The 17,097-nt window shown below is 45.5% G+C and overlaps 1 protein-coding gene across 6 annotated transcripts in view; it reads right to left on the reverse strand.

Moving 5' to 3' along the window:
• Nucleotides 1-17,097, reverse strand: part of SLC8A3 (solute carrier family 8 member A3) — a 112,476-nt gene that overhangs the window by 77,419 nt on the left and 17,960 nt on the right. For 5 of the 6 annotated variants that reach the window (XM_058025868.1, XM_058025867.1, XM_058025865.1 and 2 more), the window contains exon 2: nucleotides 13,246-15,057. In XM_058025868.1, the coding sequence (XP_057881851.1) occupies nucleotides 13,246-15,011 (1,766 nt within the window). In that variant the 5' untranslated portion in view covers nucleotides 15,012-15,057. Of the gene's footprint in view, nucleotides 1-13,245; nucleotides 15,058-15,369; nucleotides 16,346-17,097 lie in introns of those variants that run through there. The other variant, XM_058025864.1, reaches the window with a different exon arrangement.

Genomic DNA, 17,097 nt, shown 5'->3' on the forward strand with positions numbered 1-17,097 from the left:
CCCCAGCACCCGGTGCCCATGTAGAAATGAAGCCTGTGATTTTTGTTGCAGATCTGTATTCCTTATGAAGAAACTGTCTGGTTTCTAGTCCCTGCATCCCAGCTGTGTCAACCACTCTGCTCTCCAGAGCCTGTGTTTTCAAGTGAGCACCACACAAACACTCCAGTCACCCATCCAGCACTGAAGGGTGCTCGGGACCCAGGCACTCACTCCTGGCTCACTGCATGCTCCCCAAGAGCAGCACACCCCTCCTCCTGTGTGTGGAACAGACACCCTACTGCTGACTGTGCCAGCCCCCAAACCTGCCCAGCACAGGCCCCTCCTGGTCATGACAACCCTTTGCCACCTCACAGGACCACTGGCCACCAAACACAGCATGCCTATGGGCACTCACGTTTTCTCAGTACATAAAATGATTCTGCTGCTCAATTTGTTGAGTAATTTTGGATTCCCTCCATACAAAAAGAGAAATAAAACCACAAAATAGCTTTAATTGTTATGAGAAACTGCCCAGGGTAACCAAATAATGTTTCCTCAATATTCCTCAGGGTCTCTCAGTACTCTGCCTACAGGAGGCCAGATAGCTTGACTGTGCTACTGTCCCACCTCCTTGTTACAGAAAAAGCATGCAAGTGCTCCTAGGGCCAAGTGAAGCATGAGCCAGCTGGTAAAAGGAGCTTCCCCAGGAACAGAAAGCCAACAAATGCACATGAGCAGTGAGCATTACTCCAGAGCTGTGGTGAAACCACAAGTCAAATGCAGCCATGGGAGCCTGTCTCAAGTGTTTGTCCAAGTCTCCTGTTCTGGATAAGGATATGGTGCTCAAGAGCCACCAGGATTTACACAATGATTCAGCATTTTCTTTCATACCAAAACTCTTGCTTTGCTGCACTGCTTGGAGTTGGGGATCATCATTACAGATACCTAGATGCCAAGAAGAAGGTAAATATGGGGAAGAATCTTGGTTTTCCCTTCACTTCAAGCCATGCTCAAGACTGGTGCTGCCTGAAGAACAGACACCCTCCCAGTTTGCTGAAGCATTCACTGGCAGTAGGTAGTGGAAGTAGGTAGGCTCCACAGTGCTAGATTTTCTTCTGGGGTCGGGGAACAGAGACAGCAGAAAGAGCAGAGATCAGTTCCTCCTTCCCTTCTCTTGCCTCAGCAAGACTGAAATTTCCTTTCCTACCAGTTAGTGGAGAAGAAAATAGGAGATGAATTCCTCTCCAAGCCATTCCCACTGACTGAGGAGCCCTTGCAGAAGGAAACCCAGCCTCACACTAGAGGAGAAGACCAAGGCCCCATGGTTCTTAGCAAGGAACTCTCATCCATTTCGCATTCCAACCATGATGCTCTCTATCTGCCTTTTACCAGATTACTCAGCAATTCTCAGCAGAACTCAGCTGAGCCCTGGACACACCCCCACTAGGGCCCTGATGGCTGGTGATGCCTCATGGAACTGTGCCCAAGGAGAGAATCACAGAGATCACAGAATCAGTTAGGTTGGAAGAGACCTCTGTGATGCACTGAGTTCATCCGATGACCAAACATCGCCTTGTCACCCAGACCAGACACTGAGCTCCACTGGCCTTTCCTTAAACACCTCCAGGGATGGTGACTACACCAACACCTCCCTGCCCTTTCCACTATCCAAACACCATTTCTGTGAAGAATTCCTTCCTAAAAAAGATGTTGCACCCTAGTGCCATCTAAAAAAACTCAGCTCCCCCAGTGGAGATTCACCCCCAAAATGGCAGTCAAGGACACACGTTGGGACTCAGATCCATTGTCTCCAAGTTCAGCATGATGTTCTCCTTCTTCCTAATGGGAGGAAACCTCGCTCATCCACTGTCTCTATAATCTCTCAAAGGTCCTTGTCTCATATTCCAGAGGTGTCCAACTCCCTTAGAGCTCTGGGATCCGAGGGCAAAAAGACACTTGGAGGCTGACAGACAGCAACTCAACAGTACCTACAGCAACTACAATCCTGTGACAGGTAGATGAGTTTACTCATGCGGGTGGATGAGCTTTCTGTGAGAGCCATCTGAGGCTGCTGAACTAACTACAGCAGGATGGGGGCAGCCCAATCTTGGCAGAGCATTGTCAGTCCTCTCTGGACTAGGGCTACTCTTCAGTCACAAGGCAGACAATGCTGTTTCCCAGCTGACTTCTACTGTGGGTCAGGAAATTCCCCCACAGGATTTCCTTGGGTACTTGAAAGTCACACCAACACCCCACCCTGTTCTCCCTCTACAGTCTTCTGCACATTGACTGAAGCTGATGCCTCTTGTGAGAATTAATTGGAAATACAGTATCCCACAGAAGTCCTCTACGTGGTGGTCAGTGTTCCTCACTTCTAGTCTAAAACCTTTTGAGATGCTGCAATGCTGTGGTTCACACCAGGGAAACTCATTTCAACTAGTGGTACAATTGCTCTTCCTCTCACAACATCCTAACTTGTACTGAAATCTTACAAACTACCAGCAGAATGGTAGCACATTGCCTATTATGGACCTCAATCCCTGCAGCGCACACTGTATCACTGGCTATAACTACACAATAAGGGGCAAAAAGACAAGTTTAAAGGCATAAAGAAAACCTCCCAGTCTTTAAAATTCCCAAGCAGCTTTAGAGAAGATGGCAAAGGTGCAGGTGAACTGCCCTGGTTGGAATGGCCTGAAGGCTGGGGAGAGAAATGCGGGTGCAGTGATGCTCACATGCTGCTAACAGGTTTATTCTGCTGGCAGGGATTCCCTTCAGAAGCATTTGGGTAAGCACTGTACACCACCGAGTTCAATCTGTGCTAAGCAGATTAGTTCCTTACCGGTGAAAGGTTCTGGGCAGCAGCAGACAGTTGCTCACCATGTGATATGAGGGGGCTGTCATTATGTTTCATAGATATGATATAATTATATGCTCCCTGGAGGGTACTTCTAATTGAATTATAGGGTGTCTCACAAGTATTCTGGGCAGCAGTTCGAGGAAGCTCTCACCGCCCAAAACAAGATAGAGATACCCTTTCATTCCATTAGATGTTCTCTCCAGGGAGCAGGCCATTACCTTATACAGCAATTCATTTTAAAAAATCATCTCCCCCCATCAGATTGAAAGAAAGGTACCCTTAGCAGAAGTTTGTTGATGCTGCATACTTGTTCCTCTCCTCCACAACCTCACAGCCCTGAGAAACTCCTTTGCTTGCCACCAGGACAGCCCTACACCACAAGGGAGAAATCCCTTGCCAACAGCAGTCACCATTCCCTGCCCAGGCAACTGCTGGGCTCCATTCCCAGAGTGGGGACAGGAAATACGGCGCCACATGAGGTATGACACGTCAGGCTACGTGCACGAGGGAATCTCAGTCTTCTTTAGAAAGACTCCAAGAAGCTGTCTCCAAAGGCATTTGGAGGGCATTGAATGCCCTTGTCTCAGGCTAGGGCATTCATGGACTCCAGTCAATACAGCATATGCTGGGAAAGGTCCTCCCTCAGCCTGCTCCTCCATTTGTCCTGCCTTCAAATGCCCCAGAGCTGTGAAAGACCACCCTGGCCCCTCAGAGCCAGACAGAGTGACCCCGGCACAAAGCAGCTTCTTCCCCTGAGGCTGGCCATGCTTCCATTGCCTGGGCACCCAAAGCCAGTGGCCTGTTTCATCCTTGGACTTTGCTCCTCATTTTAGTCTGGACTCGCTGAGTTTTTCTGTCAACCAGATCTTCCCAGGAGAGCTGCAGCACCAGGCTAGCAAAGACAGCTGCCCTGCTGCCTCTGCACCATGGCACCTCACCTCCTCCAGGTGATGCTTTCGGCCTCCTGGATGGCCAAAAGCACTGCACAGGAACACAGAGGGGTTCTACTACTCCACACAGAGCTTAGAGAAGAAAAAACCCACCTGTCACTTCAAGCAGCAGATCCTTTGCTCTTTACCCTCTCTCCTGGGCACTGTGCTCCAAGAAAACCACTCTGCACTTCTCTCCTGCTCAGCCTCTGCTGTCTACAGCTTACTGTCAAGCCAGGGGGGATGTCACATCTGTTATGCTGGTTTTTGCTGCCCCATACCATATAAAGGATGGGTTAATGAGGCCTCTGACTTTTTTTTTTTTTTGTCAGTACCTCAAGGGAAAGCCAGCACCAGCTGCCCACCACAAAGTCTAATGACCTACTGAAGCTGCCATCAGCCCTGACTCCCACAGACCATGTCTAGCACTGCTCCACTTCTCAGGCCACAAAAAGAGCAAAAAAGATAATTATATCAAGAATTTGCTAATCTCAGAAAATTAGGACTTTGCAATAGGACAGGCACCATGCCACTGAGATAGTGTGCTCAGCTCCTCATGCTTTCCCAGTGCTACAGCCTCTCACACCAGCAGTAGCCAGGCTCCTCCCTGGCTTTCAGGACCCTGTCACAGCTTTCAGGCACGGGTCTGCAGGATCCAGCTGATGAAACCCTGGGAGCCCAGCTACTAGGCAAGCAGTTATTGCTCATACATAGTCAGCTTACTGTGCTCCTGCATTATTCAGAGGTCTGCCCACCTCTGGCGGTGTTAGCTAACAGGACACATCTGGGAAAAACTGCCAATTCACATGTTCCCTCTTCCCAGTTACAACACAGAATGAGAAAACTACTGTGAGCTACCAAAGCCCGCCACAACACACCCCAAAAGTAACCATTTCTGATGTCTTAGAAAACAGAGCATTTGATATCTTGCAAAGCCAATGCACTGGTCCCAGCACATCCTTTCTAAACAGCATTGTGATCTAGTTGTCTTTACTGAGGGAAACGGGAATAGCAGTATTAAACCAAAACTCTCAAGCAGATGAGGCAAAGGAGAGACCAACCCAGGAGGGAAAACAGATAAAGCACAGGTAAGTGGAGCAAAATTTCTATGTTAAACATCGATCATTTTATCACCCTTTTCTCTTTAAATGATAAAAGTCAAGCAGCACAGTGCTCAGGTAGGTAATTTTCTGAGAGCAGGACACATTTGGCCTGCTGATCTCATGGAAAGAAAAACAGAAGCACAAAAGGTAATTCCTAACCCATTTCACTTTAACAACATACTTTTACATAGATCACTAAAGAGGTGCAGCAGGAGATAAAACATCAACGACACACTCAGCCAAACAGCCACAGCACAGGCAGGAGCAACCACTCCTGGAATCTCTTTAGAGAGGTGAACAGGGAAGAAAGAAGAAGTCTCTTTCTTGCCCAGCACAGGAAACACCAAAGGAGATTTTCCACCATCTAACAAAAGGAGCAGGAGAACAGAGCCGTGGCTTTTGCTCACATGGAGTAGAGCATCAAGTCCTGGTCTGCTTTTAACACCCAGAAGGTCTCCACATGAGGATGTGGAAGGAGAGAGGCAGGATAAGCAGGAGCTGTTGGGAATGTGCTGTTCAGAGGAAGGTTTCCAGTTACTGCAGTCCACATCTAGGGCTGCACCATGCTCCACATGCAGCTGCTCAGGCTTTGCGGCACCTCAGCAGATGTCTCCACCGGCCTCCTAAGGACAGTTCCTGTAAAGCCTGGCAGGAAGAACCGGTGCTATCTGACATTCAGATTCCTATCTCACTGCCCTTCCAGCACAATTCACCTAAAGGGTCCGATCCAGGAAGCAGCCAGTGCCTGCTCAACACCAGGACTGACTTGAGCTACAATGCTCTCAGCAGTACATGCTGGCACCCAGCACCCAGGCAGAGACTTGAGGGGCCTCATCTGTCAACAGCCCATCTGCTAAGACAGCTGTAAATATGTATGAGTCCACATTCCTCCCAGCTTTAATCTGCTGTTTCCACTGAAGCTAAATGGAGGATGAACTTGGTCCCTGGTGCTTCAATCAGCCAGCATAGCAAATTCTTTTATCACCTTTTTTCCTGACATGAAGTAAATAAAAACCAAATCACACTGCTAGCAACAGGTAAATCAGCTCTTATTTGAAACCACTGCCATCTTGCACCATGAGCAGCTCCTCTTTAATCACATCAAAAACAGGCTGAAGGACCTCTAGGTGGGGATACTTTAGACACCGTTGTTCTCTTCATGTCATTTACAGAAGGATAAGCCCAAACTTAACACAAATTCTACTGACACTCTGATTTGTTAGAAGTCAGAGTCACAGACACTTTATAATGATGCCATAAGTAGCATTCCCACTGTTGGCTTTCCAAAAAACTCCCAGCACATATGATGGGATGTCCACCAAGCTTGCCACCAGCATCTCTTCTTAATCCCCTGAAGCTTCATCATTCAAACTGTGCTTTCTCCTTCTTCTTTACATGTGGGAAACAAATACAACCTGTGCCTCTAACCCTGTGTGTAGACAGCATGACCTCTAAGTTACTCGTTTTGCAAAGGGGCTCCACTCAGTAAGGCATGAGTCAGTGTGAGTTAAGCAGGCAAAACCACAGTAAACTTGTTTTATCTTGGACCAGTTCTGGTCCTTTGTTTGTTTTTAAATCCAAAACTTGGTTGTGTCATTTGTCAGGGTGAATTTCCCTGTGTTTGCCCTAAACTAGGAATTTCAATGCCCTCTCCTATACATTGCAGAATGTCCATCTGAAGGGCCTTCTTGAAGAATCCATAAGCTTCCCAGGAGCTGCTGAAGAGCTGATCTCTGCCACGTGCCTCAGTTTTGAGCTGGAGCCCCAGGCCTCCCCCATTTAACACTGTCACATAATGCCTCTGGGCAAGAAGTCACAGTCCCTGAGACAGGATGTTGCTTGTCCTTCATGGGCAGAGGGCAAGTGTATCCCCCTGACACCTGCCAACAGGACTATCTGGGAAGGTAAAGGTCAGCTCAGGGCTTCTCTTCTTCCCAGCGCGGTGTCAAGGTCTCACATTTCTGCAGGCTGGTTTTACAGACATTCCAGAAACAGTCCCCTGACACCTTACACTAATCCCCTGCAGGTCACATCACCTAGACTTCACAGTGGGACAGACTGTAGCAGAAATTTAAGCATCTGTGCATGTATGTAAAGGAATTCAGTTAAATTAAATACTGCTGACATACTGCTAAGAAAACTGACAGGAGAATTTCACAGCAAAAAGCAAATACAACAGCCTTTATCAATGGCAAAATAGTGGGGGCCAAGTTTGCTTAACTTGAGGGCGTCTGCTACTGTTTTGCTTTAATGTGAATTAAAATAGGGATCAAGAACTTCTAATTTAACTGTAGAAGCAGGAAAAGAAAGCCAGAGGGTGCCTACCTACTAATAGAGACAAACTAGAGAAAAGTTTAGAGGATTCAATCTCAGTAGGCTGTAATGGGCAGGAAGCATTCCCTCCTGAGAGAAGGAAAGCATCAGCCTCACACAACAAATTCTCATTGCCTGGAGTCCCACTAATAAGTCTTATTTTTTTGAAGGCTGTCTTCTCAGAACCAGAGCCTTAGGGTCAGTGTATGGTGTATGACAGCTATTGAATAAGATTTCAGATTCAAGTACCAAAATAATTTTGTTATTACCTTGGTCATTAATTGGCGTAATCACAGCTGATATAAATAAAGCAAAGTCTGCTGATGCAGCAGACCTCCATGTCATGTAGCCAAAATTTAATTTAGGAAAATGAACATCCAAAACTGCAGCTCCTGTTGTCAGCTTGGGGGAATAGTGAGATATTCCAGTTACAGCCTACACCTGTACCATTCTGACTCTCAACAGCTGAAGAGAGGTCAGTGAATCTGCAAAAATACAATGGGGTCCTGAGTAATGCAAATCTATAAGCTTGATGCACACAGACCTTCTCTGGATAGAGCACAGGTCAGCAGTTCAGGGAGATCAGTTTTTATTCATGTCTTTGCTTTTGATCTGGTCGGTAATCCAGAAGGAAGGCAAGTCACTTTCTCTGTATTTTTTCCACATCTGCAAAATGGGAATACTGTCTCTCATTTCTCCTTTGCAAAGTGCTAGGAGATCTACTGAAGAAATACCAAACAGAAGAGCTAAGTATCAATAATAGCATTCCCCTCAAAATGACACAACCATAACTGTGTAGGTGATCAAATTAAAAAATTAGGTTGACAGTTTCCTCAAGTGCTGCATGGCAAAAAGGAAGGCCAACTAAGGGTGCTAAACCTCAGTGTGACATCCTTCAAGCAGAAAACTCAACGCTCCCTTTTCCCCCCCATCACCATGACCAGATCTGCTGGAAGAAGCCAAGAGCCATCACGGCAGGCAAGAGAGCAAGGGGTTAGGGCCCAGGGTCTCTGTGTCCAACCCTCGTTAGACAGGAGGGGAGAAGGAGGGGAAAGGGATACTGACCTTCCTACCAAACAAGGGTGGCACAACACACAGGAGAGAGGGCAGCACCACCAGCATGTGCTGTCTGCCCTGGGCAACTGCTAACCAGCAGCCTTGGGGCACAGCACCAAGGTGACCTTGGGGCAGACAGGACCACCTCCAGCCACCACGTGCACACAAAGACATGCATTTCATGAGCCCCCTGCCAGAAAGTGCCTGAAGCCCCCAACAGGAGGATGATTTTTCACTGCACAGTGCCATGGCAGCCCTTTGGAAGACCAGCATTACCAAACTAAGCACATCCTGGGAGACAGCCCAAGGCTCACAGTGATTCATGGCGCAGACACAGCCATGCACACAGCAGCCTGTGGGATTCTCTGGGGAGAAGCAGACAAGGAGAGGCAACATGCAACTTGCACGACATCCTACCCAAATCCTGAAGGGAAGGAAGAATATCTCACTGCCTATCAAGACAGTGTCCCCATATGTTTGTCTCCAGCAGTCTCTGTATAATAGGAGTAGACAGCCCCTCTGATACCAAGCACTCTGCCTAACACACACATAGGTAAGGGACTCTAGGTTCCCATATGCCACCAAAGTTCAGCCAAGCTGACTTGAAAAGAGGCTGTGCAGCCCACTGAATACCAGTTCATCACCACAGCATCTCTCAATAGCCTTCCTGAGCCACACAATAGCTGTAATTCTAGTAGTCTGCAAGTCCTGCAAGCAACTTAGCAAGCAACAAAGGCATCTAGCAAGCCTTAAGTCAGTACAGCTGCTGCAAGTGACAGGGCCACAGCAGATCCTCATTACTGTCTAGCATATCAGCTAGCCATTGGTAACTTGTGTATCTTTCCAAACGTTCTAAAACAAGACACAGACAAATTTCCATATGAATTTCAACAGTTTTAAACAGAAGAAACAATTTAAACAGAGAAAATTTAAATTAAATTTAATGACTTTATAGGAGCTCTCTTTCTAATGTAAAAAAAAAAAAATCCTTTAAAACTCAATTCATTTTTTTGCTTCTGGCTCTTAATGATTTCTTTATTGCTGAGACATGATAAAGCAGCAGGGTCAATCATTCTTCTACTTTTTCATACCTTCAAGAACCTAACATTTATTTCCATACAAAATAATTTAAAATAGAAGTATTCAGTCATTTTGCCAAAAAAAAAAAAAAAAAGGAGAAGCTTTTGGGTTGATTGATCCTTTTGGTCAACAAGAGAGCTAGGATTCCACTTTAGCTGCTTAGTTTATATCTGGCCCTCATTGGAACAGGAATTCAGAAATAAAAAATGTATTGAAAAGGAGGCAGCATAATCAAATATTTGCGATTTGAACAACTCCCTTCTCAACAAACAACAGCATTCAAGATTATATGGCTTGAGTCACAGCTATCCAACACTCAAACACACCCATGCATACATACACACACACACACACTCTGCATAGAACCATATTTCAGTAATATTTCATTGTTTCAATACCCCTCGTCTCAGCCTGCATTCTCAGCATCTTCTCTTGTGCTCCCACCCAAAAGTGAGTAAGGAAACTTTGACTGTGTTAGTCTAGAAAGAATCACAGAGGCAATAAGCAAGACCCGCTGGCAGGACCCATTTCCCTCTTGTTCTGTAAAGCTCAAATCAACTCAGCTTTTTTTTGGTCCCATATATTTTAGGGAAAGCCTCTCAAAACCACTCGTGAGACTGTTTGTTTTGTCCTGTTATATCTAAGTGAAGGCCTGTTCCCCCTTTAGTTTAGTTTCCAGGGAAAGCCCTTATCCTTGGCCCTGGTAGGTGGCAGCACTTCTCCTACAGTTTGATATCAGGGGTGCTGTGTAATCCAATCCCCCCCCCCAAATTAATTTAGCCATTGCTACACTTCAGGAGGCCAACCTACAAACTGCTTACAGATTGCCTGCTGCTGCACAATGTGAGTTTTTAGGTTCATGTGATAGAGAGCAAGCTGAGAGCATGAACTGAAGCTTTGCTCTCCTTCAGTTTACACAGATCAGTGCTTCTCTGTGCCTGCAGTTCTGCAGATCCTTAGCATATGTGCATAGCCACGGCAAAGCTCAGCACTGTCTTACGTGTTTGCAAGATGCTGTTAAATAATTTGTCTCCTCCACGAGTCAAAAAATCTTATCAAAGTAACTCCATGAGAAGACTGTGAAGGTTAAGGCAGTGAGGTGGACATGCTGGTGTAGGAGTTTTACACCAGCATGGAAACTAGAGCCCAAATTCCATTTTTCTTAGGCAAGGATCTAAACAGTAGGCTGAAGTGGGGAGCACGTTAACTTCTCGCTGCTTTCTGCCTCCCACTGTATTGCCTGCTGACCATCTTAGTCTCCCTGCTGTCCTCTCTGCTCTGTACTGGGCTTGGTGGACTCCTGGTTCCCCCTTCAGTGTGCAGGGGATGTCAATACCTCGTGGTGAATCCCCCTCAGTGGCAAGGCATCTAAGAGGCAGACTCAAATATTTAGCCAGGCATAGCTCTGGCTATTTGGTGACCCAGTGTCTTCAGACAGCCTTGTACCAAGCAATTCTGTGACTCATGCACTGCCCTCTGGGTCAGCGAAACTGTACCAAACACCCTATCCACCCATCTTCCCAAACTGGGCTAAGCAAACTGTTTGTTGGCATAGCAGCATTATGGGTCTGAAGTCCAAAATTCAAATTTAAACGACTTCAAATTTATTTGTAGCCTAAATAATAGGTATAATACCAAAATTATTTTTCTGCATTCAGATTTAGAAAGCAGAGAAGGAAGAAAATATTAAACCCACCTACTACTGCTTCCAGGTTTCCACAGCTGCTACAACCTGGACCTCAGAGAGGAGCTGGCAAAATGCAGCAACTGACCTGTGTTCGCTGAATTTAAAGGCCAAAGACTGATTACTGAAAACTACCTCCATGTTTCCAGACTAAAATTTCATTCCTATAATTCCTGGAGGTATGAATAAAGGAGTAAATAGGGAGTGAATAAAGATATGTGCTGGCTGATATCATCTCCCTCCCTGTTAGGCATATTAGCTTGATTAAATGCAATGTTGAGCCACTACACTAATTCCAGCTTCAAAATAAATTAAAATCTGCTAGCCACATGATCTTCATGGCCACTGAGGCTAGTGGGCTTTGTTCTCAGTAGGCTTCTGATGCAGAAGTGAAAGTCTCATTAATGCATCAGGTGTGGCCACCATTTTAAATACACTACAAATGTCCTGTCTATGCTCTACACCACTGCTGGGTCAAAAACTACAGTGTTAAGCAACTTACACATACTTGTTTTCTGGACTGCCTTTTTTTTATTGGAGTCTGTGCCACAAGGTTCTGCTGAAAACAATTTGTTTTAACCCAAGTGAAGCAACTCTGTAGGTATGCTCTGACCTTCTGTCCCACTTTTCAAAGACAAAAAGAAGTCTTCCATTAGCTAGCACATGAGAGAAAGGGAGTACAGCTCTGAGTACTCTCTGTTACCCCAGATCTGCTGGCCTTTCAGTGATGGTCTTCTTCAAGCAAGGAAAGTCTCTGCTTCAAGACCTGGCTAAAGCAAAGTAGTACCCATCATATTTTAGGTAGCCTGTAACCACAAACCTAACGTTCTTCTTTGCTTTCTCCACGGAAATTAGCTTGTGGTTCAGCTAAGGAGACTGACCTGCATGGTCCATCTTCTCAAAAAGGCCAGATTAGGACAGCTGACCCCCTTCCAGCTCTGACACTGGCTGAAGCCAGCCAACAGGAGCTTCTCTTCCTCTAACAGGAAGAACATATACTTATAATCAAGCATCAAGACTGTGGATATTAGCTGGATTAAATGGTTTAGTGGGCTAAAACAGAAGGGCCTATCAAATTAGGACATCCCTACTTTGCAGAATTTAATATATTAACATCCTTCTGGGCACATCCTTGGGAGGTTTGTTACAAATATTTCCTTTCTCTGATGTCAGATGCAAGCCGCACAATTCTTCCTGTGATAGATCAAGTGATTAGATTTTAACAAAAGGAACAAGGCACTTAGGACTTTTAGCACCAGGCTCACACCTCTGTCCTTCTCCCTGCTCAACTAAGGGACTTTTCTCATTCCTCACTATTGTTAACAACAGGTACTTAGAGCAATTAGACATTATCGCCTCTCTGGTCTTTATTACTTCCTAGCTTAGCATCAGCTACTTAGTATGCAATAAAAAAAGCTGAATTAATAGGATGGGTGCTGCTTCCCTTCTTTATTCTGTATGAAAACACTGGGTCATGGAGCCACATGGCAGGCTGTGATCTGTAATGCTTTAGACCATACTTGCCATTTGCCACAGTATTTTATAAGGGGGAAAAAACCACAGGTAGCAAATGAACAGACATACAGCGATCATAGAGAAGGTGATGTAGGGAATATAGGTAGACTATAGAGTCATAAAAGCTGCAGGGATTTCAGGTTCAGCAGAATAGCTTTGCAGCTGTGCCTGTGCTGGGAATTAGCTGCCACACAGACCTGCCAGTTGCACAGGCAAGCCTAGGGACACAGGTATGAAGTATCACTCATGTGAAAATAAAACCCAAGGACTACTGAGTAGCTGTTGCATGCCTGGGAATAATTGTTATGAACCTTTAATCTAGGGATTGCAACAAAGTTCTGTGTTCCCTATGTTTGGTGCTCAAAAAGAGGCTTTCCCGTATTTGCCCAGCCAAGTAAAACCTCATCTTTTTCCTTCTCTCTCTACCTTAACTCTCCATTAACCCTTAGCTTTATTACAGGACCTCAGAGAATTATATATTTTCTTCCTATCCCTGATCCCCAGTATTTCTAAGCCTCAGTTTGTCATTCCCAAGAGGGAAGGGACAAGAGCTTTGAGCTCTTAAATCCTGCTGTCGGCTCTTGCCTGATAGAGGTAAGTAGGGAAACTGATAGAAAGCTGAAGAAAAGGAGCCTGTCCCTTGTCAGCATCCACCTGTAATGGACTCAAAATGTGGGGTTAAATACCATAACTAGACCCGAGAACAGAAATGAATGGGGTACTTACACAGTTTCATCATTCTTGAACTCCAACTCCCCGTAAGTGTCTTCAAAGTCTTCGCCACCTCCTTTTGCTGTCCCTTCTACTGTCCTAAATGGCACTATGACTGTACCCCGCGCACCTGATGTCCTTAGGACTTTGACTTCCATCACACCAATGCTCTCACTGACGTGTATAATGTCACACTCAAATGTGAAGATGCCAGCGTGGTCATCGTCCAGGATAGTCACTGTGGCCACACAAGGAGAAGCCAACATGGCCTTTGGGTATGGGGAGTTACTGAGCTCTGGAGGCTCCTCACTCTCCACCACACGGAGATTACTGAGCCGCACAAAGAAATGCTCATCTTCCTCAAAGATGTCATCATCAATAATTCCCACAGAGAACTCCTTCTGGGTCTCCCCGGATTTCAAGACAACAGTCCCCTCTGTGAACTCATAGTCAGCACCAGCATTGGCAGAGCCATCCTCTGTTTTATAGTCCACATAGATGGTCTTGGACATGTCCCCTCCTTTCCGCACCACTGTCAGGAGAACAGCACCACAGTTCTCAAGACACTGGTAGGAGCATGGGTCAAAATAAATTTTGGAGATGAATTCCTCGGGTTCTTCTGGCCGTACCTCATGCAAGCTAGTGGTTCTCTTGGCTTGCTCAGCTGCATGTTTTTTCAGAATATTGCCAGCTCCTGTCATCATTCTGGTTGCTTGAATGCGATAAAAGGCTCTGCTCTTCTGCTGATGAGACAAGGCATAGTAGTTGGCCATCTCCACCAGCTGGTCCAAGTCCTTTTCTGGGTGCTTTTGCTTCAGGTCCTTTAGGATCCGGATCATCTCTTTGCGAGATTCATCTACCTCCTTCCCCTCCACAGTCACTAAGTTCCCATCTAGAAAGTGAGAGTTCATCATCTTGCCATCCATCTCAATTCCCTTAGGGTGATCACCTTCTGATTCTATGATAATGCCCCTGTGCTTATCAGTACGGTACTTTTTGTGCATATACTTGTAGAAAAGCAGACGTCTATCTGCTATCCAAGCCAGAACGACACAAAGTGGAAAGAAAAACAGCGTGAGCAGGCCTTCCCAAACCTGAACCACACCTGGAGAGAAGACAGCAAGGATCATGTATAACCAGATGTAAGCAAAGATGCTCCATGCAGCTGTGACAAAGAAAACCCTCAGGTGTTTTATCTTCCTGGTTTCCCCATCAGGGATCACATAGACACAGATGGCAATGATGATAAACATATTGAAAGCAGCGCTGCCAACAATTGTAGATGGCCCCAGGTCTCCAGCCATGAATCCATGCCCACACACTTCTATCAGAGACAAGAGGATCTCAGGAGCAGAGGAGCCCAGAGCCATGAGGGTCAAGTTGGAAACAGTTTCATTCCAAATCCGAATCGTGGTTGTTGTGGTCTCTCCATTGGGTTTCTTAATTGTTATTTCTTTCTCCTGTGATGTAATGACCTCTATAGATGCCATGAAACGATCTGCAATGATGGAGACTCCAAGGAACATGTAGATCAGCGCTACAAAGTATACGATAACACGGGCAATTTTGTCCCCAAGGGATGGGTTTTCTGGGTACCATATTGGCAGGATAACACCCTCCTTGCAGTCAAAAGATCCTGAACACGAGCTGTTTTGTACTGTACTGGTTGAGTCTCCCGTCAGGCCAGCATCCACCTGCAAACCATGCAAAAACAGCACAAAAGTAACCAGCCCAAAATGGAGGAAGGCCGAGGTGACAGGCTGCAAGCTTAACCACGCCATACACAAGATGCAACTTCCACTGTGTAGATCCAAAAAGGCCGAGAACCTGAAACAAACAAAACAGAGAGGGGGGAGGGAAGCATGAGAGAGAAGGAAGATGCAACATTTACCCAAACGCACTTCAGTATCTCACCACTGAAGAGTACTGGTAGAGATGTATGGGCTGTCTCTCTGCCACTTTGAAGAAGGTATTTAGCAGGGACTCTAACAAACTGCAGCATTTACATGCTCTGCAGATCAACTGCTAGAAAAGTAATTCAGAGGAAAAGTATGTGTGTGTGTGTGTATATATATATATATAAGCTCATTCCTGACCTATATCATGTGCAACAGAACCTAACGCTCAGCTACCACTCACCTAGTGATGCCATGGTGATCCTCAGTGCACAGCACTTCAACTCAGCACAAGCTGTCAAATCTAAAGACCCCCCTGACTCAAAACACAGAGAATAAAACAATTCAAGCAGTCTCTAGCAACACAAAAAGTACCACTTAAGACCAGTGACCAATCTTCAAATGAAGTCCATTTTGTATGACGTGATTCAGTCATAAATCATGGAGTACCTTTGTGACCAAATCATCCCCACAAACAGCCCCTCCTAATAGTCTGTAGAGTCTGCAGAAGAGTCCTACAGCTCCCCCAAGCTCTGATGCACAGGTGGTCCATGCTAGAAGGTAAAGGTATCAACTCAGAAATAGGGCAGAAGACTCATGCTCGGCAAAGTGCCAAAGGCCATTTATCACTAGCCTCTCCTTTGCCATCTGGACAGTCACATTTTACATCAATAATCATGCTTTTAAATGGTCACAGAAGCCTACAAAAATACCACATTTCGGCAAAGTTGTGCTCATAAAACTCAGAAGACAGAGCAAAATGCATATTCCCACTAACATTCCCTCTGCATCCCTAAGAAATTGATGTATTTTCAAATATCTTCTAAAATGAAAGTACTCTCTAACCTAAAATACCATACAAAAACAATGGAGCTGATCGATGTAGCACACAGATTTGGCATATCACTGCCCAACAATACCTTCTATTACTTACAGACTACATTGCTGTAGGGCTTGCACCATTTAAAATTGGATTCTGAACCCTTCACATTATCATGGATCACACTATTCTCCTTCCTTCATGACGGGCCTCTGGAAGAATTTGATCTCAAGCTTAACTGACAAATCACATTTGTGAATCCAGACACAGGCAAGTATCTCACAGGAAACATCAACCTTAATAGTGGCATTATCTACAGCACTTGGAAGGTTCAAAAGCCTTAACTCCCACTAACTTTCATTGAGGTTTGTACTGCCAAATGAGCAGGCCTGGGATTCATTTCCCCTACTGTAACTACCAAATCTTGGGCAGCAAGTCAAACCAAGTCTCTCAGGCTCCCTTTGTAGTCAGAGGAGAGACTCATTTCCAGGGAGTGATCCTTCCCGTCCCACCCCGTGCTGACACAAAAGATGTATTTAAGATCTACACCTCCAGAAGGGATTATGTCCCTTCACACCTTTCTCTGCTGTCACATGAGAGTGCCCAGTCAGGCAGTTTAGAGCAAGATGCCTGAACTTCAGATGACAGTAGTTCAAAGAGATTAACTAGCTCCTGAACACTTGAGGAGATCCACCCTCCTCTCTGAACTGTAAATATTCCAGAAAACATTATTGTGTTACCAGCAGTAATAAATGCATCTCAAATGGCTATTTTATCATCATATTGTGTTGCTTGCCTATTTCCAAAAGCGGGTGCAATCTTCCCAATATCAACAAAAAAACATTTTCAGCTTTCAGATAAAAATCTATAAAGACAGCAAAACAGGAGGGAAAGCGTGAACACAGACTGCAAATGAACAAAACTGTTCCTGACAAAGCACAGCAGAGGGAAGAGAATTGATTATGCAGTATCAGGATCACAAATCCATATCTGACACCCTTGATATTAAAAAACAATACAGTTCTTCATGCTGTGCCGACTAATTCAAATGAGTGAAATTCTCCCATGTTCGCCTACATACCTTCCCACTCCAATGCCTGCTTACCTATCCCCCTGTATCCCACAGCCCTGGTGCCTGATTGAGCTCCCAGG

The sequence above is a fragment of the Melospiza georgiana genome, chromosome 6 (assembly GCF_028018845.1).
Source record: "Melospiza georgiana isolate bMelGeo1 chromosome 6, bMelGeo1.pri, whole genome shotgun sequence".
NCBI classification, from domain to species: Eukaryota; Metazoa; Chordata; class Aves; order Passeriformes; family Passerellidae; genus Melospiza; species Melospiza georgiana.